General features: G+C 39.2%; 1 protein-coding gene across 1 annotated transcript in view; it reads left to right on the top strand.

Moving 5' to 3' along the window:
- Positions 1 to 330: 330 nt before the first annotated feature.
- The window catches only part of LOC128355943 (protein unc-13 homolog C), a 96,110-nt gene continuing 73,813 nt past the window's right edge, over positions 331 to 22,627 (top strand). Inside the window, exons 1-6 of the mRNA XM_053316371.1 lie at positions 331 to 4,414; positions 14,591 to 14,622; positions 14,953 to 14,999; positions 15,977 to 16,055; positions 18,490 to 18,495; positions 18,863 to 18,934. Coding sequence (XP_053172346.1) covers positions 331 to 4,414; positions 14,591 to 14,622; positions 14,953 to 14,999; positions 15,977 to 16,055; positions 18,490 to 18,495; positions 18,863 to 18,934 — 4,320 coding nt within the window. The remainder of the gene's footprint in view (positions 4,415 to 14,590; positions 14,623 to 14,952; positions 15,000 to 15,976; positions 16,056 to 18,489; positions 18,496 to 18,862; positions 18,935 to 22,627) is intronic.

Here is a 22,627-nt window from a genome sequence, read left to right as displayed (position 1 = left end):
CTCAATGTAAGCTTGTTTACATTATATGTGTTTTACCATTTATAATAACATCTGTCTTGTTGATTGTGCTTAAGAGTGATCAAGGAATTTGCATTCAAATTGTTAATAATTATTCTTTTTTTCATCTTTCAGGGACATGTTCCTTTTATGGAGAAAGGCCGTTGGATTTAAAAATATTACTGAGCCTCTACACGTACTGCAGTTTTAGTGATTGTGAGCTGGGCTCCCACTGTCAAGCACAGGTTGATAGTGCTCGGCTCTCCACTGCTGTATTCCCAGCCAATTCCTCCTTCACTAGATGACAATAAACAGTCTACAGGATTGCCATCCATGGTTTCTGATCTAATCAAGACTATATCATCCTACATTGAAAAGATTTGCAAAGGAATGTTTACAAAGAAATTGGCAAACCCAATAAAGAAGAAAGAGAGAAGCGAAAATAAAGAGCCCAAATTAACCACCGATTTGCAAGCACACAATCTAACCATTTCTACCACACTGAAGACTACAGTTAAAAAGATTTACAAATGCTCTTCGGCACGTAACATATCACTTGAAGAAGACGACGGAAAGAACGACTGCTCATCTCTTTCACCCACTTTCAGTTATCGAGTGGCTATAGCAAATGGACTTCCAAAACACTCTCTTTTTTTGAATAATAATGAAAGTATCTTTCCTGAGGTTCTTTCAATTAATAGTAGCTACTCTGACTCCTTGAGTGAGACAAAACCTGTCCGGAGACTGGATGAGCATAAATCCCACACTATGCCAGTAAGACGAAACAGGAAGAGCCTCATCAGTTTGGCTCCCTCTGATGGCAGTTCTGAGGGAGAACGAGTGGAACGCTCCAGTCTGCACACACTGCGGCTGGGTGCTCTACGCAAATTAAGAAAATGGAAGAAGAGTCAGGAATGTGTCTCCTCAGACTCTGAGGTGAGCAACTGGAGGAAAACACTGGGCATTCGGAGCAAGTCCTTGGATCGTGCTGGCCGGCAGCAAAAGAGCTCAACTCTAGAACCTGGCTCCTCCTCCACAGGGTGCATCAGTCAAACACAGGATGTTATGGAGATGATCTTCAAGGAGCTTCAGGGGATCAGCCAGATAGAGACAGAACTGTCTGAGCTGCGTGGCCATGTAAACGCCCTAAAGAGCTCCATTGATGAGATCTCCAGTAGCGTGGAGGTAGTTCAGAGTGAGATTGAGCAGCTTCGCTCTGGATTTGTCCAATCTAGAAGAGAAACACGTGATATCCATGACTATATAAAACAAATTAGCCATCAGGCCAATAATTCAACCTTGCGATTCATCAATGTTCCTGAAGAAAAGTCAGAGAAAACAGAAAGTCTTATATATAAAATACTAAAGGACAAAATGGGTTTCATTGATGCCCAGAAAAATATTAAAATTGAGCTTGCTCATAGGTTAGGGCAACAAAGAGAATGTTCTAATGCAAAACCCCGCCCAATTATTGTTATTTTTGCAACGACACAAGATAGGGATTTAGTCTTGAAGAAATGTTATAAACTTAAAGGAACTGGTATTACAGTCTCTACTGATAGCTTAACTCATGATGGAAAGGACAGAAAAGACAAAACAATGTCTTCTTCACAAACCTATGAAAGCATGGATATAAAGGTCTCAGGAAAGGATAAAGTAGTGGAGAGTGATGACTGGGACTCAATGGACAGTGATAAAGAATTGGATGAATTAAGCAGAAATAAATATGCAATGGTGATTTCAAAGCCTGTTCATAAGAGCAAATCAGAAAAGAGGCGATCCCATGACCGGTCAGGAGAAGAGGCAGGCTACTCAGGCGCAGTTCACTATGCTGATGACTCTTACTATGACCCAGATAAGCATGCAAAGGCTTACTACTCTGATTTGACCCCTGGTTGGCTTTCCCAGAGTGACTATTCCACCCCCAAACTCAGCCGCTCTGAGTCTGACTGCTCAAAACTTTGCCAGTCATATTCAGAAGACTTCTCAGAGAGTCAATACTTTACACGGGCTAATGGCTGCTCCCTGCTGTCCTCCTCAGATCAGGAACTGTGGCAGAGAAAACAAGAGGACATGGCTTCCTCCTGGTATGCTAGTCCTAGTCACCCACTCGGCCATGAGAATCAACCTTATGAACACAATGAGGTTGAGACAACAGAAACAATTGACAGCGGGGTGAGCAATGGACTTGTCTGTATGTCTGGGGACAGAAGCCACTACAGTGGCTCCCAGCTCTCTCTGCAAGGTGACCTATCACCCTGGAAAGACTGGCATCATCTGGAGCAAGGTGCTGACTCTGGGTTGGAAGTCTCCATAGAGGTTAGCAGTCCTTTTGACCCATCAACTATTCCTGGTTTTCCAGAGAACATCACTAAATGCCAAGAGGTTGATTTACAATTTGAAGGGGATGAAGAGTTCATGATGCTTGATAGAGAACCTTCCCTACCACCTATAACCACACATATCATTCCTCCCATCACAGAACGGGAGCCTGTCATCAAGACATCTGTTCGGCAGTCTAAAGAGGTATCTAAGGTGATCCCAAAAGAAAGTGCGAAAGTATCCCCTAAAGAAAGTGTGAAAGTATCCTCTAAAGATGCCACTAAAGCTACTGCTAAAGTGACACATAAACAAACTAAATCAGTTCCAAAAGAGGAAACTACCAAAATATTGGCAAAGGAAAGTCCTAAGGTGTCTACTAAGGTTTCACCTAAAGTGACATCTAAAGCAGCTCCTAAAGAGTCACCTAAAGAGCTTCAGAAATCAGCAGCTAAAGAATCCTCTCAAGCCGTCCCGAAAGACAGTCAAAAAATAACTCCTAAAGAAGCCACAAAACCCATCATCAAAGAAGTATCTAAAGTGACATCTAAGGTAATTCCTGGTGAGGTTGTTAAAGTCACTCCTAAAGCAACCCCAAAAGAAAACCAGATAATGACTCCTAAAGAAAGCCCTAAAGAGTCACCAAAAGAGAGCCCTAAATTAACTCCAATTGAGAGCCCTATCTCAACCCCTAAAGAGTCCCCGAAAGAATCTCCTAAAGAGTCCCCTAAAGTCCCTGCTAAAGAACCCCCACAAGTTGCATCTAAAGAAGGTCTTAAAGTTGCTGCTAAAGAGGTTACCAAAGAACCTGTAAAACTACCCCCAAAAGAGGTTCCAAAAGAGATGGATAAAGTGGCACCTAAAGAGACTAGTAAAGTAACAGCTAAAGACGTTTCTAAGACTCCACCTAAAGAAGCCCAGAAAGTAGCCCCTAAAGAGAGTCCTAAATTGCCCCCCAAAGAGACTCCAAAAGCAAGCCCGGCAGAGACCTCTAAAGTGGTCTCTAAAGAGGCCCTGAAGGAAGGCTCCAAAACCCTTCCTAAAGAAAAATTCCCAGAGTTGGATGTCAATCATAGTTTTCATCAGACCCAGAGTAAGTCTTCATCTATGTACCGTAGTCAAAGTGAGATTCGAACAGAGAAAGTTGAGGAGGTGCCAAAGTCTTGGAGCAGCAGGCTCAGCATAGATCTTAGTGAGAAGTCCTTTGGTTTTGGCTTTGGTTCTACACTGCAAAGGGCTAAGTCAGCTCTGGAGGTTGTTTGGAAGTCTGGTGCTCCGAATACTCCTGCTCCTCCTGAGGAACCTGCTAACTCCTCTTCCTCATTCATGGGGCGTTTCCGCACAATGTCCACCTCAACTGCAAATAACTCCAGTACTACCATAGACTCAGATGTCTACACAGAACCAGTCTTCTGCAAGGCAGAGGAGGAGAAAACAGGTGCAGAGGCAGAGGCTGGAGAACAATCAGTGGACAATGAGACTCACTATGTTGAAGTGATGGAGCAGGTACTGGCTAATTTGGAGAACAAGAGTAATGCTAATGATACAGAGGAGACAGAGGAGCCTGTGCATGAGTATGAGGCTACTCAGGACTATGATATTTCTGATGATATTGATGCTTCTCAAGACAATGATGTCTCTCAGGATTTTGAGGCCTCTCAAGATTTTGATGCCACAGAAGACTATGAGGAAAGTAAAGAGGCATGTGTTCTGGAGTATGATTGCAGTTTGGATCAACAGTATGATGAAGAGTACAGCGAGGACTATGAAACCCATTTGACTGAGGACACTGCTGAATATGACGCAATGGTGGAGTATGTGGATGTAGAAGAACCAGATGAGACTGAAGACAATGATGTGACAGAGGAGATGGAGGAGGGTGATGAGGAGTTGGAGGAGATAGAGGAGATAATAGAGGAGGCTGCTGAGGTGTCTGAAAAAGAGGTTCAACAGCAAGAGGATGAAAACAAAAATGTTCCTGAGGAGAAGCCCACAGAAGCCCCCCCCAAGAAGCGTGTGCGACCCACATTCAAAGAGGCAGCATTGAGGGCCTACAGGAAACAGATGGCTGAGCTGGAGCAGCAGATCCTGGCAGGAGGTATGACTCTTCACTCCTTAATATTTGTCACAGTGTCACTTTACATTGGCAAAGCATGGGAGGTCATAATAATGTTTTTTTTTTAAATCAAATGTATACATTTACATTAATTAGCAAAAAAAAAAGCACCTGGTTTTGAGTATTACATGAAATTGACTATAAATTGTGAACACTTAACATTAGTTTAAAAATAGCTCACATCTCAGATGCAGTTGTTTGAGAGGCTGACAAAGAGAGGTAAACATTAACATGAACATCAAGAAAAAGGTAATACAAATTTACAATGCCACTGAGAGGGTAGAGTCATCAGTACTTAAGTCTCAGATGTTGGAGTATCCCTGATGATAGCAACAAGGAAATGTGTCAAGTGGTTGCAGCTACACTTCCACACATGATAAGTAGCATTGTCCAAATATAAAAAAAGATAAATAAATAAAGTGACAGCTAAAAAGTTTAGTCAGAAGTTTCTGCACATTTATTTCGATACCATAATTAATGAATATAAACCAAAGGGTCCCTAAAATGAAAGCAATAGTATGATTTGTAAAATGGTCATGTAAAGTGTATACACAATATTGAGTTAATGCCCTATATCCTAAAAAACCTCTGATAAGCCTCAACATCCAACCTCAGGTCCTCTGTGTTGTTAGTGGGAGCATAAATCACAGAGAATAACTTTAATTTATGTGGTCGAGACAAGCCCAAGTCTTGAGACTTGTAGGTCTATTACTTTTGGATTTGTAGGAACCCCAGACTTAGATCAGCTTATGGATGCCTCTTTGAATTGATGATTGGTGACTTTGAGGGCAGTGTCAGTGTGGGCACTGAATTGTATTTGTATTCCCATGGAGCAGTACTAGATTATAATGTAGTGGACTGTGGTTCAAGGGATGAGATGTCAAACATGTTTTCTGGAGGTTTATCATGTACTATCAAAATTTAATAGGCTTCAAAGCTGGCCTCCAAACCTACCATCAATTCTTCATAACAAGTTGAGTGCCTGTTCAAAATGTGCCTGTTCAGAACGGGCCGATTTGGCTTTTGGTATTGCTGCTTCAATACATAGAAAATGAATACTGCTGATGTGAAGTGTGAATGACCCTTTACACCAAAAACAAGATGGAAACTAACAATCTGTAATACATGGATTTTAAGTATTGTAATAGTGAATCCTTTCTAATTTCAAGAGCACAAAAATGTGCATCTTCCAATAAAATGGATCAATCATATAGGGATCTAATGTCACTTATTTTCTGTGGCTTCATTTTGGATCATCTGAGTGGGTTTATTTGGTCAAAAGATTTGTGCTTATATTAGACATAGAAGTTTTCAACTGTCCGTGGGAAGGAGCCTAATATTCTGTCCATTCTATTAAACGGTCTTTTCTGGTTTTAGAACGTGCCATGTGAAAAAAACTTCCCAAGCTGAGTTGATACTTAAAATTGATGAACACTGCAAATCATTTATCATTTATTTCATTCACAGGCTTTCTTTTTCAGAGAAAGCTTTCCATCGCTTCCTCTCCACACTCTGCCATGCTCTCACTCTTTCTCTTTCTCTCACTCACATGCGTACGCTCCTCAGCTGCCATGCTTGAAACACAGCATTCACACATGATGAAAAAACAACACAGATTTGGTTTGCTGTTGTTTGTATTTACTGCTGCATTTGTTGGATGAATGAAAAGGAGAAATGCAGAGGAGAGCACCATGAAACAATCAGAAAATAAAGTATTTCTGTCATTCACAGTCTTTCTCTCTCTCAGAGAAAGCTTTCTACTGCTGTCTCTCCTCACCAGTGCTGTCTCTCTGTAGCTTGCTCATCTCTCAGCTCACTCGCCCTCTCTCTCTTGTCAGGAACAAAGCCTAACTTTTAACATTATTGAATGAAGAGAGATGTTTCCAACTCTCTCACGGCAGGGTTTTACTTCTCTAATCTTCGTCTGTGTTCATGACATGCAGTTACAGAGACTGGCGGCCCTGTTGCTGCACAGTGGAGTGGCTCACTGATCTCTTGTTTATTCAAATTTTATATATAGTGAACGTATCGGGTGTCCAAATTGCACTTCCTTAGATCTACAGCAATACACCTGCTAAGTGTGAAATCAATTGGATGAATGGTTGTCAAGATACACAAAGGGCATACAGACAAACATACAGAGAGAGATTCCTTTGTTTATAGTTGAATTAATAAAAAATTACGTCAGTCTTTTATTGAGTGCCATTGGACTGACAGGCAGTTAAAGGTGAACATAAAGTCCGTACCAAAGTCCATATTGACGTACCAACCTATATGTTCCTTATGTCTATATGTTGATGTTTCAAATTTAAAATATTTTATTCTCTACATGCAGCAGAATATTGTGCCATGGCTTTCATTTGTCTTTTTGAATCATTGCTTTGTTTCGCTCACTGTGTAACTGATAGGTCAAGGCTTACTTAATAAGGATGCGATTAAAAATTAACTTGGTGTATAAATTGTTTGGATTGATTTGTTGAAGGAAAAGTAGTCTTTCCTTCGGAATGAAAAGAGACCAGGGAATTTCCGCTCTCATTTAAAATGAATTTTTTGACCTACATATGTAGCTGCAACTGTACTCATAGTGAGCTTTGTACTTTACTTCAGGGAATACAGGCTACAGTGAAGACTGTGAGGCTGTGTGACAGATTGAAGAACAAACCTTTTCAGTGGACACATTCACCCAGCATCCAGCAGGGCTGTTATTTACTAAAGCTCTGACTCTGAAACAGTATTCTCTCTAATTTATTTGGCTGTAAGGGACCATACCTGCCAACCTTTTAAGACCAGCTAACTGTAGCCCATGTTAAGTATGAGACTACACTATGCATTATCATCTAAATTATTACCACGATATACCACAGATGATCAATTCCATTCAGTTCTATTTCAATGTGACACCACACAGTTATATCAGATAAAATCATACCTGAGTGCCCCTTGAGGATTAATATAGGGAAAGGATGCAGCAATAATTCTTGTAAGGCCAAACTGATAAGATTTTTGAGGGTTAAGCCATTACTGAAATGGGAGGTCTTCAAATCTGACATAATGATACTGTCCTCCCAAAAAATCTATTAACCCATTAAAAAGAATCAGTCGTTTCAGCAAATCCTCAAAAGCAACATCACTTTACATTTAAGTGACAAAGCACTTCAGCGACCACAGTAATTATGACTGTTGACCATTAGGATCAAAGGAGGAAGTAATGTTGCGTAATTACTGAGCCACTAAGTCTACAGAGGGAAGAGGTCAGGGGTTGATGGTCAACACTGGTTCCTTTAAACCATGACTATGACCATTTCCTTACCTTAACCAAATGGTTATCACTGTAACGATGATGACGAAACTAACTAACAAAGTTTTAACTTTAACTGAAATCATGATCTTTCCCTAAACTTATCTAAATTGTTTTTGTGCCTTAACTGCGTTGTCACTGATTTTGTTTGTTTGTTTGTCTACCTGTTGATAGCAGCGTTAGATCAGAAACTGCGTGTGTGTCATTCTTAAGGGAATGGACAAGCAATGTACTTTGTCATTTAATTTGGAAAACTTGTTAGGTACAATATGTGGTCCTACACCTTTTAACATAACAAAAAAACCCAACAATAATTATTATTAAATTGTGACCAATATGTTATTTTTTTTAAAATTACTTTTCAGTGCTCTCTGATGAACAAATTATCATTAATTATTATCATCTCAAGCATAAAACATATCTTTAAAATTTCTGTACTGTAATTTCTTGCTATTTATTGCTTGTGACTATGAATTCTTATTTTTATGTATTGCTTTTGATAGACTATGGGGAAAGATGAGTTATTGTGCGAAGTGAAGCGTGCAGTGGCATCATATGACTCCAAATGTAAATGTGCAAGCATCTAGCCTCATTGGCTTTTTATCTGTTTTTAGAAGTGAGTTACTGGCCTTTTAATAATTTGTTTTGGTGTTTCTGTATTTTTCAATAGTGTTTACCAGTTCTGTGAACAGTGATATGTGAGTTCAGACACTGGAAATAGTCAGTGTTAGTTTTCACTGTAATCAACAGTGCAAAAATGTCTTGAGATAGGATGAAGCAGGCCAAGATGAAGAGAAGAAATGTGAGGCAGGAGTAACCATAAAAAAATAAAGCTAATGTGTATTTTAGCGTGGTTTGGGGTTGGGAGGTGGATTGCGGTCATAGTCGGGCTCTCTTGTGCTGTAAAATTACTCATTTCTATCTCCTTGTTCTTATTATTAAGTTATTTCAAATTTTGAAACTCGTGGCACAAGAGCAAGCAGTGTTGAGGCAGAATCTGTTACTATGTCAGACCAGAAAGCCAAATTCAATATACAGGAAGCTTTAGTATAAGTCCAGTCTTGCTGCAGCTTCTTCAGTCGGAGTTTGCATTTCAGCCCCACTGGAAGTGTTGCTGGTTGTCCAGAAGTTTAAAAGTGTTGCAGCCTTCCAAAAAAATGAGACTTTCTGTCAAGAATGACTGAAAATTACAGCTGACTGTCTGCTTTACAAGTCTCAGTACACTGCAGTGTTTTCAACTTTTTCCATCTTTTGAGGAAGTTTTTAAAAAATGACACTCATAAACATTGTTACTCAGCTAAAAGAATATGATATATCTCTGCTAAAGCTAAGCTAGTGAATGCTGGCTACATTTGAAAAAGACCAAAACTCATACACAATCTTACCATTCAGAAACACCCTGTTGAAGTTTGAACTGTGCAACATCAGGTTCATCCCTTTCATTCATGATAAGACTGTATATTCTGTTACATCTCCATACACTGCTGTGGATAATACTCTCGGTAAAGATGTGGTGTAATCAATTTTCATTTTTTGTTTGGTTGTATTCTGATTGGGTGGAGGTGAAGCTCCAGCTAATGATGTAAGGAAAGCCAGATTTAGAGAAATCTAGACAACCTTTGGTGAATTAAAATGTCACATATGTTTAAAATCAATTTAGTATATAATACATCTAAAAAGGCCAGAATACCACATCTGTAAAGATACTCTTTGTCAGTGTTAAGCAGTTGTTGCTTCCATCTATCTCATATTGTCTGCACTCTCTTTCACCTCCTTGCAAAGAGTGGATGAAAACACTGGAAACATTTGATCAAAATTCATTATCAATATTGATGGAGAAATAGCCATAGATGGAGGAACACATATGGCTTCTCTATACTCCTCCCTCATTAGGTCTATGCCTTCATCTCTTGTAGCTGATGTGTGCTCATCATGCACGTGCTCTGAAGCGTGCTGGCTGGTCTGTGTGGGAGCTGTGAAGGGAGTCTCAGCAGTACTGCCACTCTTGCCAGGCCTGTCTTCAACTGGCTACAGCAGCGTCTGTATTCAGATGCTAATTCACACTCCCAAGGGCATTCTGTAACCAGGTCAACCTTGCTTGGAATATTTATAGAGGTCTTCTGCTAGTGAAATTTGCTGCTTGCTCCTGAGGGAGCAAAGGAGGTAGACCCTCTTTATGCTTAGTGCACCATTTCTCAAGAAAGTGTGCATACGAAAAATGCAGAGACAGGGTATGAAAAGTCTCTGTTGTAGTTTTATGGAAGACCATAGAGGACTTTACTAAAATAATAACGTGAATTTTGAAATGAAACTGTATTTTGTAATTTCCACATGTTTATGTTATTTAAGTAAAAATGTAAATGAAAATGCAGTAATCCAATTTGCATTGTAATTTTCACATACTGGCCTAGGTAATTCTATGACCATATTAAAATGAAAATGCAAAATCTGTTTGACATTGTCTCTCAAAGTTGTACCCCACTGGACAAAATGTTGATTTACATTTGAAAATTAAAATGAAATATAAAAAAATGTAACCTAATTTTCAATTTATGTAAGCAATATTTAATTCAACATTAAAATTAAAATATAATTTTGTAATGATTTGATACTGTCAATAAATCTGAAAAAGATTGTAGTTATAGAATTGCATTTTAAATTTCAACTCAAATACTTCTACTTTTTATATAGCATTTTAATTTTAAACTTCTAATTTTAAACTGTCCACTATACAGCGGGTTGCAACTTTTAAAATTAAATATCAAACAGCTTTTCCATTTTCATTTTAACATGGTCATACTGTAGAACACCTAGAAGAGTATATGAAAATGAAATCACATATTGGATTGGATTGAATTTTCATGTTCACTTCCTTGTGAAATTGTTTTCCTTATGGGCTTCCATAGCTTTAAGTGTTACCATCCAATTCAAAGCACTGCCTTATTCTGCTTTAAACAGGAAAAGCTTTTTTCCCACAGTTTACGCTCGCAACTTGGAGGAGCTATGACTCTAGTTTGCAATACATTACCTCTGGCTCTCCGATTAGACACTGTATGCTTTCTCTGATTATGGTGTCACCACGTCATACTCGTGCTTGTGTATTTTCCCTCAAACATGCACGAGAACGATTGCATAATAACAGTGATTAAGGCAGTATTGTTCCCTTCATCTATACAAATTCAATCTTAGTTTCAAAAATAAAATATGTTTTTTCTTTGATTAGGTGTGGGATGATAACCAATTTTACCTCTATGCTTTATTCCTCATTCATGCCTCGAGGGATTCCATTTTTGAGATAAAATTTAACTAAATAAACCCTAGTTGATGTGTTATTTCTTCTATTGTAGGAAATACTGTGTCATGCAGTGTTGCTTTGAGTCATCTGGGGGACAAGGGGTAAACAAAGTGGTAGCTCAGGCCCCAGGATGTTCATATCTCACTTTGACTTACCACATTTTATTAGAAAGCTTATAGAGCTGTAACCTTTCACTACACACATCTCCTATTTTCATTTTCTCTCCTGTGTTGTCACATATTTGTTCAGTTAAAAGTAATTTGTGAGATTATTAATGCCAGATATTTTAATAAGATATGTTGGTTATTACCTATTTACTGTATATTTCTTTACTACACAAAGAAAATATTCTGGTTTTGCCACCATCTATTAAGATGTATTAATGTGAATACAACTGATAGAAAAAGTGGAGCAAGCATAAAATGACCACCAGTGCATAAAATGATTGTAAATGGTACATGCTATGAGCCAACATTACAAAATTTTAAATAAATAAATGACAAATATACAAATAACTATGAAAACATTAACCTGATACAATGAATGAAGTTTCCATTAGTTCAAGGGATTCACAAACAGCACAATATTCAATATTTTAATTAATGTTAACACTTTATCAGCATCAAACACTATTTTCCTGTTGAATTACACACCAAAAATCATAAAATAAAAAAATAAGAAATACAGATATTGTAGACATTGCAGATGGTGTTAAATGTTTGACCATATTAATGTGGTCCTTTTCTACAGAGAGGGTTTCAATGCGTATGGCAGTGGTAATGTGATTATATGTTCAGTGTAAGATAAGAAAATAAGGTAAGAATAGTCTTTATGGTCATTATAAATGTACAACGAAAGCTTCAAGAAAGTCATCAAGCAACCATACAATTAAGCTGTGGGCTTTATTTGACGTTTGGGCTTGGTTGCTGTTTTACTGAGAGTTGGGTAAGAGACTATAGTAACTACTATAGCTTCTATAGTTTAGCGCGTACACTCATTTTCTGTGTCTACACATTTCAAATAGCCTACCGCAGGCAACCATGACTGAGCTACAGTGAGTAGCGAAAAATAATATCACTTAGCTTACCTTTCCTGGTTTGTTAACGTAGGGGCTAGTTTAATAACAATGTAACATTAATGACGGTGTGATTTCAGTTGCATTTTGAGGTTCAGTTTTGCTTGTCAGTGAGCAGCAAGGATAAAAATATGAATTATTGTATAAAAACATTTGGCTTTCTGTGTTTAACTGCAGTTGTTAAAGTCATGAATGGACATGGCCTTTTCCATGAGACTTGAAAGTCGGCATAATATTACCAGCTGATTTCTTTCTGCTCCAGTGAGCTTTAATTTATGTGGTGTGTGATTTGTTTTTAAAGACATAAGACTGACTTAAGACCTGAACAAAGTTGAAATGGGGTGGATGGATGGGACACCAAAAACTTATGGCAGGAGATTGCTGTTCCTTTCCTATTTCCAACTATAAGTAATTATTGTTTTTAAAAAAAAAACATGGTCCCCTAATTTTAACATTGCAGTTATTATTGTATCCATGGTGATAAATGTCCTCTAACCTTAACCAAGTAGTTATTTTTAGGTAGAATTTTTGAAAACCTAAAGATATCATTTCACAAGATTTCTTATGTTTGAACTCTTTACTTCTGGAGAGCTTTGTGTCATCTAGCTATCACTGATTATGGGGTTCTCTTGATTGTTGTATGAAGGTTTCTTCTCTTTCAGTGTTTGTGCACCCGTGTTAGTGTGTGTGTATGTAAACATTCACCAGTGTATATTTGTGTGTCTGTGTGAAAGTGTGTATAAATGTGAATGTGTGTTCCTGGAACAGAGGTCAGTCTGGGTTGCACCATACTATCAGCTTCGTGCAGGCTTTTCTGTTCCGGTGAGCTCTGATCTATGCGCAGTGTGACCATGTGTGTCGGCACTGCGATGCAGGATTTACTGCCAGTGTTGCCACCTCAACTCTTTGCCCACAGCACATAGGCACAAAGGTTTCCTACCAATCAATTACATTTTTGTTCCACAGATTTAAGGCACCTGTGAAATGAGGTTTATATCAGCAGCCTATATAGCCTATCTTTGTGGTCTGGCTTTATCTAGTGTAGCTGCAGACTTGCTTGTAGAGAAGATGGCTCTATCTTGTATAGCTGTGCTGAAAGTAACTTAGCTGATCGCTGTCCATGGTACCAACTCACACTTGAGTTTTTTTTTAGGTCATGTTGCTCTGCATGTGATATATTGTCAGTTTTCCTACAAAAATCTGTCCTTTAAATAATTTGGACAACCTTGTTTTAATGTTGACCGGAATACATTGTAATGTTTTTATATTATCAATGCATCCACAAGTACCACTCATTATGAAAAGCTATACACTTGTGATGAGCACTAATGGTATTATAAAGCACTTTGGGTAAAAGCATCCACCCAATACCATGTACTGTGTTCTCAATCAATGCAGGTCCAGAGTTATTACTGTTATAATGATTATCAGTTAGTATGTTCATGTTGTGTTTTAAAAAACTTTTAATTTAACAGACAAAACAAAATTGAATAGAAATCGGACATTTTTGGGAGAGAAGCTGTCTAATATTGTGTAATTTAGAGCTAATAATGCAGTCACTGCATGTCAACAACAAGCATCTTGTTGTTTTAATCAGAGCAGCAACTTGATCTTTCTCTTGTGAACAGCTGTTTTCTGTTTGTAGCACATTAGATCAGGATTATGCTGCCATTTATCACCCATGGATCAATAGCGCAGTAATTACACCTAAGCAGTCTTGCTTATTTAAGTGTGGGGCTTGCCCTCTCACAGTTCGTCTCTAAAATGGCAAAATGATACCAATCTCTTATGCTTACCTAATGTCCCATGTCTGCATATCTATGAGTGTTAACTCAGGTAATGCTTTTGATCAAAGGCATCATTTTAAAATGTGTGCTGCATTGATTTTGATCATTTTATGTGCAAGAATTATCTCCACAATTAAACTGTCAGCTCAGAGCCTCCTGTTGTATAACAGTGAGTGGTTCAACTGTATACTGGGTACTGTACAGTATTCCTCTGTTTATAGCCATTCTCCCTGAGGGGCATGTTGACTCTGTCTCCATTTCTGCATAAATTGTTTGGCAAAACAGAATTGTGTAGTTAGGCAGTAATAGTAGATTAGTGACCTAAGTGTGTGTCTTTTCCAGTAAGATGTTCCTTTCTAATTCTCCACCCTCCTGTCATTTTCTCTTTTCAGACTGCAGTGCTTTGGATACTCAGGTTTTACGTCATTGTTTTACATTAACTATTTGGATATGTGTGTGCCCTTGCATGTATTTGTGAGATTGTGTCTATACTGTGTGTGTATTTGTGTTTATGTGGTATGTGGTGAAATGTAGAATTGATTTTCAAATAACCCATCTACCTGAGGGCGAGTGAGTGTGTGTGTGTTTGTTGTCCCGCAGTTAAATTGAAGTGCTATCTGGTATGAAAGTAAATGCTGCATGTGCCTATGAGTGATCTTGTTGTCACTGTGTGGTGATTATCCTTTTATTCCTCTCGTTACAGAAAATGATTTGTGTTTCAAAGTGGACATTTTGGTCAGTGAGGAGGGAGCGTTACACAATAGACAAATCTGGCCTGAAGCTCAGAGAGCGGCAATACTCTCAGTCTTGAGTCCACAAATTACATTGATGTGGAATAATTTGGTCTTTTGCCTTTGGTGCTTCCCTCCCTTCTCCCTGTGCTATACTCTTCATCCCCTATCATTTATCTTGTCCTGAAATGATCTCCAAATATACTGTATATGCCTCACTGTACTGTATTATACTGTATATTTCTTTTGTTTTAATTCAGCTGCTTTGTGTCTGTTATTATCACTTATCCTGTGGTTTCTTGTCTTACATTGTATGTTTCTTTTCTCTTTGCAGCCTCGCAGTATTTTGGACCCCAAACTGCTTGGCTTGCAGTCTGGAGGGTAAGTGGTGGCTCACTTTTGTCATCTACTGGGTTCACAATTACATTATTGTTATTCAGAAAGGTGTATGACTTAATGGCTGATTAGGAAAGTTGATGTGAAAGTTGATAGTTTAAGCCAACTGTTGTCATAGTGGGAGGAGGAAAAAAAGCTAATAAACAACAAATTTAGCTTCCATTACCACAGGTTGCTATGCAGCCATCTTCAACATGTGTTGTGCGTAAAGGCAGCAAGAAACGGGGCCCCTTGGGAAAGGCGAAGACCTGTGCCGCTCGTCACGTTGTGTATCTTAAGGGTCATACCACTGATGTCGCTGAGAGGGCTGACAGAAAGGCTTGAGGAGCTTTATCTGTATGGAGGCATTGGGGCCTTGATGTCATGTTGAGGTCATTAGAGAGGCTTTGAGTGACAGTTGAGGTGATGCCACTGAGAGCCTCACAGGAATCGAGCAGGGCTTGTAGGAGCGCAGTGAAGGAGCTGTACAGTGTGCACAAGGGAATTGGAGGATGGGGAGAGAGAGAGAGAGACAACTGGAACTTGTAGGAACAGAGAAATTGGAAAAACTCAGTTTGAAGTCTGTTTTTAAGGTGTGGAGGAGAATTTATTTACTGTAGTGGGCCATCACATTAAATACCATATTCAGTATTCACAGTATGCACATGATACAATAATAGGCATAATATTTAATAGGTATAGGAAATGCTGCAGCACTACACTGTAAAAAGAAACAAAGAACATACAGGAAAGAGGGAGTCCATGGAAACAGCAGAGGGTGAGAGGGATTAGAAAGAGCTCCAGTGTAGGCAGTTGGCACCATGTGAAGCTGGGAGGAAAGGGTGAGACAGGTTAGGCAGGAGGCATGATCCACGGTGTTTGCTGGCTGTGTAAATCAAGGCCCCCCTTTCACCGTAGTAATGTCTCCCCCAGCATGGTATTATTATGATATTAATACACCTTAAATCTGTCTGCTTCTCTAGGGCTGGCAGTATTCTTTATGGTATTGACAGCATGCCAGATTTACGCCGCAAGAGGACAGTGCCTCTTGTCCGAGACCTGGTGAGTCATCTGCCTCAACAAGGTTATGTGTGATTTATGTTAAATCTATCTGAGTGATCCCAGATTATACCACACTGGCGGAATCCTGCTCTGTGTGAGTATGGACTCCTGCTGAAGATTTTACTGGCAACCTGATTGTAATTGTAATGCTGGGATAGAGTAAGTGAGTTTGTCTTTTATTATTATGTAATATTGTCAGGACTGAAATAATAGCCTTTTAGCTTAAGTCTCTGCAAAAATAGGATAATGGTTATTTAAACATAACTTAATCTGGATTTAATTATAAATATGTTACAACATATGATTTGTATAATTAAACTGACTTACGTGTAGACCTGCTTTGCAGTTCCATGAATGAAGTAGATTTTTAAAAAGTCACCAAATTTGTATTATGATAAAAACACACCAGTAAAGACCTGATTGTTTATAGCAACTACTTAAAACTGGCTATTTAGTGTAGAGCACTGCCTTGTGGGATGTTAAAAGTACCCTTAGCCATAACTGTATAGCTTGATTAATTAGCCTAGAGAGGGTGTTTAAGACATTGCATCACAGTGATGCACCCCCATTTGTTTTTATTGCAACATAATGTGTCATAACATATCCCACTGAGAGGCCTGTTGCAGTGCTGTCCACTTTAGCACTGTGCCACATGGTTAGTCCTTCTGAAAGACAACAGGCTGCTGTGATGCCAATAGTATGTCTGTTTATAACTGTTTGTCCATTATGTGATTCACAGTATGTGTCTGTCTTGTGTTATGTTTCTCATCTTCATGTATTGTAGCAAAAAAGGATAGAAATATTTTCTCAACTATTTTAAATTAAAAAACAACCTGTTTTTAATAGTCTAACATTTCAAGACTCTTGTGAAGTAATACAACATGCATTTTATGCACATGATAATGCAGCTTGATGTCATACACATAGATGCTGATAAATGTATATATCACGGTGAACAACATGAGTTGATACTGTATTTGTCCATATCTCTCATGAAATTAATAACCAACAATGTCTTGGTAAGTATGGGTTGTCGTCTTTTATTTTTGATTTTTTTGGATTTTGCGTGTATATTTGCCATTCCTACATAGACCCATAACAGCTATGGGTGATATTTTTCAGTGAGTTGTCAGATTTCAGCCTCGCCGACGAATGGCCATTTTTCTTCTTTTTTTGTTTTGTTGCTCGGCAGGTTTCAAAAATTGTATTTAACTTGAAATGTTGACAACTCAACCCAAAAATATATCCAAAAGACTTCATTGACTTCTGATTTAACTGTGTGAGGCTTTTAAATCATGTAAAAGTGACACTGAACAAGCCTTTTACACGTGGGATGAAGTCAGTAGTCAGCAAATTAATCGGTCCCCTCTCATGCCTCTCCTTTGTCAATGTCCCCCATTTGCTGTGCGATTGCTTCAGGGCAGCAACAGCGTTTGATTGGAATGGACAGTAGGGTTCCCCCACATTGTGACGGGATGCAAAAAACAAAACAAACAGAAAAAAAAGTTTTAAATCAAATCACAAAGCACTGAATGCTATTTTGTAGCTGAATAGATATTAACTGGATACAGGGTCATATTGTATTGCCCTCAGCAACCTCAGCAGTGCTGGTGCATGTTGATAAACTTACATCAACACTCACAGTTCATGTAGAGGTCACATTCCCTCCTACATTCTCCATGGCTTCCATGGATCTTTACCATAGCTGGGCTGTACAAACAAGAGGGTCGTGGTAAAGACTGATCCAATATTGTCAGCTGTCCATGTCTGCATTCCTCTGTTACGTAATTTCCTCCAGTATGGGGTAAATGTATATCAATCTCTGGTCACCCAGACTCAATGGATATTAATATAATATAGCTAATTTTCATGTGTATATTTGTGTGTGTCTGTGTGTTACCTGTTTGTGTTTGTGAGAGTGCCTCATGTGGGCGCATATTGTACATGTTTGAGTAAATTTGTGAATGTTTGAACCGATGCGTGTGTGTTTTTTAAGTGTGTGAGTCAGTGTTGTGTGTGCGCGAGTCAGTGCCGTGCAGTACAGCTGGCTTCACCCATACATGAGTTTGTGTGTCTTGTGTTTCTCTGTGTCAAACTAATGTGCAGAGCAGACAGCAGAAAATATGATCAAAGCTTCATCCAACAGAGAAATGAATATAAATGCCAAGCATGACTGCAATTTAGTAACTTCCAATGCATGAGTGGATAAAGAATCATGCAACGGCTGTATAATCTCTCTCGATAGTAGTTATTTTTCAAGAGCTCTGTGCCCTAACGAGCAGTCCTGCATGGCAGTTGAGACACCTATGCGCTCAGTATGGTTAAACACAATTACTCTGCTGTTTGTGCTTTCACAGTTCACCCTCCCACTCCCTGTCTAATTCAATTTCTTTATTTCTTTCATTCTCTATTCATGGCCACCTGGAAATCATAGGCTTTGGTAAGCATACTGTCTGTCTGTTCTTGAAGTTAGGGGCAACAGATATAGAGTATCAGTGATATCCAAATATCCAGATATTGTTTGTTTTGATGAATTTGTTACTATTACTATTTTAGCTCCTTTCTATATCTAAAAGTTATTCTTATGTTGTTAGATTTAGGGACCAAAATAAATGATTCAGTGTTTCTATATGATTTTTTCTTCTACTCTTCTATAATATCATTCAGTCATTAGCAAATTGCAACTCTGAGTGTTCTACAGGCCACCATCTGTAAATCCATTGTTATACTGTGTAAAACTGCACAAAAGTAAAATGGGTCAGTGGATTTTTCCCTCTTCATCACATTTCTTTTTCCTCTTCTCCCAGACCCTCACTGCTCGAAAGGCAGGCATCTCGTTCGCTCTGGTGAACCGGTCCACTCTGAATAATGAAGATCTGGTGAGTACTAACGTGCCCACATTCGCTGCCTGCATGGGAATCATTGTCTGGTTAATGTGGAGTCTAGGTGGGTAATAGAGGGTTCTGCAGAAACATAGGATTCTGGACCCATGTTCTCATTAAATTTTAGGGTGGTGTTTGGAAGCGGAGGGTGCTGGATCACTGACAAACTTTTATAGTTGTGCTGTTTGCTGCAGCCATTGTACTTCAGAGTTCAGGATCACGTTGCCAGGAACACAGGGTTCCAAAATGAAAATGAGATGTATTGCATCATTTACTGGTCTTATTTATTTGGATGTACACACAGCCATCATCTGTCTCTCTGCCTGTCTCTCTGTATATACAGTAGAACACACTGCAGTTTATGAAAATGGTCTCCATGGCCAGATACTCACTCTTTCTGCTGTGATGTTGCTGTCAGATCATTTGGTTGAGTCCAGAAATTAAGAGATGGTCCCATGATTTCAGAAGTGTTCATCTAGGAAGGCAGAGCTATAAAAAAGGCAGAATGTCTAAGTCAATAACTAGAGACACTTTTGTGTTGACCTCCAAAGCTCTCCTTGCATTAATTGATTGCAATTCTTCCCTCCCAGAGGGAAGGCAGTGTTATAGGAGGCAAACAGCAGGAGAAAGCAGTTTCTTAGCAAGACAAACATGCAGACCAATTCATATCCGCTGATGTGCAACATGGGGCTGCTTAAGCCCACAAGATTACTGGATTAAATTGTGCTCACAAATATTTCATCTTTTCAAACAAGAGACATGGCACTCAATGTGTGTGCATTTTCATATCGTTTTTCTATTTGACACACTTCACTTGGTTTCATGGTCCACATGCCCTGTTGCCCTGAAGTGACAGGATCTCAATTGCTTACTAATAGCCATGGGTTTGATTAAAGGGGCTTTAGGGATGAACAACCACTGTCCCAGATGAGGGAGAAATGACGTGATTGATGCTCTGTATTAATGTGTGTACAAAGAGAGCTGATTCTTTGGCAAATATGGAGATTGTGCAGCAACAGCAAGGAAAGGCTTGAGCTTTAGGGTTAGATGTCCAATATTCTGATGAGGAAAAAACAGGGAAGAGTATAATAATTGGTGGTGGAGGGTAGCTGAGTTCTGAGCAAAGCTGCAGATTGTGTGGTCTTTGTAAGTAGGACGAGCAGATGTCAGAGTTTTATCTGCTGCATTAAGTCCAGGAGAGTGCTTTCTTGTGAGGAGTGCAAGAGTACTCAGTAAATGACCATATGCTGTTTAAGAATGCAGAGGTGTTAGTGGAAGAGAGGGGAAAAGGAGAGGAGAGGAAGTGTGAGAAAAGGATGGAAATGAGAAGAGAATTAAAGGAGAGCAAAGCAGAGAGTGATTTGTCATCATGACCCCACAGCCCTGAAGTCACTGATCAGGCATCCATGTTGAACAATTTGCCCTCGACTCCCTGGAGAGATGTTCCAATCCATTTAGATTAGCATTGTTTTCTTTTTTTCTTCTCTCTTTTAACTCAATACATTTTAATTGAACTTAATTTATTAAACACACTAGCTGACGTATAGAACTCTCTCCCTTGATGCTTCTCTCTTTCTGCGTCATGTTTCCCATGCATCTGCTTTTTAGAGCAGAAAGAAACATTATATGTGGGCCGACTAACGGCCCGTGTGTCCGCTTAATGTTCTGAACTGCATCTGATCTGAGCACCAGAGTCTGTTAATGGTGACTGTCAACATAAACTAGGGTTGTGCTTACCTGGTGAGACAAAGGGAGGGTCTCATTTATAAGAAGGAAGGAGGGAGACATGGGTCAAAGAGTATTTAGAAATAGCATGTGATGTGCTGCTTTAAGTCAGTTCAGATACCATCAGGCAAGCTGTGAGCAAGCCAATACACAACACTATATTATACATGCCTTTGATCTCTGCATAGGTAATTTTGGGTAGTAATGCAAATCTTTCCAGGCAGTAAAACAAAATTAGATTGAGTTTAAAATGCTTGCAGTTCTCTAAATATTACACGCAGCTCACATGTTCTTTGTGATTACTTGTGAGGGCTGAAATGGTATAGTACTTAAAGCAAAAGATTAGAAGTGTAGACGGCTGGGACAGGATGAGGAGGATAGCAGTGTCAATGAAGTGGTTGACAAGGACAATAGGTGGTGAAATTGGAAAGGCGGGGTGAAAGGAGGAGGATAGATTAGATTCTTCGCTGTCAGGCAGAGGCTGCGGCTGTCAATCAGCTCAAACAGTGTCTTGCACATCACCAAAGGTTACCCTACAGTGTAACACATGAAACTCTTAACACATCTGCTGCAATGTGTGACATGCAGTGTCAGTAGAGAGGGAACATTTGAAAAGAGAGAAATAGACTGGAGGAAAGAAGCACATCATAAAATGCTACTTTCTTTAAATGCCAAGGCAGAAAAAAGAGTTATACACTTAACATGCTCAGTAGTGGAGTAACTTTGTAAAATAAAATAAAATAAAAATCTACTTGACTGGGAAAATAGCAGCCCAAAAAAAAAAAGATGGCATTCACAAGCCAAGTCATCTGAGTGAGAAAAACAGAGATTGAGAGGTCTCTGAGATTTCCCACGCTCATACAATTTTTGGCTCACTCATCTCCTGCAGGCTGTGTCATTATCAGACGGTTCAGTATTAAATTTGGTGAGGCTTCCGGGTGTGGCCCTTTTTCTGGCTACTGTGTGAGTAGCGAATAAATCTCAGACATCTGCTTCATCTCATCGTCCTCAGATTAAAAGGGAAATCTCTCTCTGTCTCCCTCAGTGTTTCATTAAAGGTCCTCCAGGGTTCAGCAGCCTCTGTGCTGCATCAGCGACGCAAAGTCTCACAATGTTATAGCCTTGCTGTCCTGTCATCTGGTGTCATTTAATCATCTGTGCAAGTGCGAGTGTGTATTAGTGTTGGTATGTGTGTCAGAGTGGACAGTGCAGTAGTTCCTGCCGTGAAGTGCAGAGCTACTGTTCAGGTGTTAAAGCACATTGTCAACACACAGAGGGGCTGACAGCACAGGGTGGAGAAGGGGTGAGGAGTGGAGCGCAGGAGAAGTGGAGAGCAACTACCTCTTGAAGATTTATTTAACCGCCATACATCTCCTTCTCTTTCTCCGTCACTTTCTCTCTCTCTCCCTCCCCCGCTCTCAATCTGGATAATGCTCACTTTTAAAAACCTTATTTACAGCATCCATTGATTCTCCCTTCAAGAATTGGCAAGACCTGGCCCGTTTTTCCGGTCGTTGTGGATGGCAGGGCTGCTGCAGTAAAGCATTCAATTTGAAGAGGCTTCTGTTACACAGCCATCAGTCTAGACAGACCTCTAGTCAACTTTAGTATTTGGTCTGGAGAAGCTTTTGTCAGTGAACCACTCAATGTGAACAAAACCTGTAGGCTAAGAATGTTAATCTAAGCTTAATGAGATGTCAGACTGATTTTCTCCCATACGGCTGACCTCTTCATTGATGATAAGGTGATCAGAAAAGGATCAACAAAGCCTTCTACAAGTTATCCCTTAGAAAAATGCAATCTGTTTGATCCCCTTCTCTAAGGAAACACAGCAGTATATTGATGTATCATCACTGCAGTTTGTCAATTTATATGATTTTGAAGATGAATGCAGAAGGGTATTTCATCCAGTCATCTAAACTTTGACTGAAACTTTGTTTATGGTGTCTGTTATATTGATTCCCC

The sequence above is a fragment of the Scomber japonicus genome, chromosome 1 (genome assembly GCF_027409825.1).
Source record: "Scomber japonicus isolate fScoJap1 chromosome 1, fScoJap1.pri, whole genome shotgun sequence".
Classification (NCBI taxonomy): Eukaryota; Metazoa; Chordata; class Actinopteri; order Scombriformes; family Scombridae; genus Scomber; species Scomber japonicus.
Note: the sequence above shows the minus strand (reverse complement) of the source record. Positions and strands in the feature narration are given on the sequence as shown.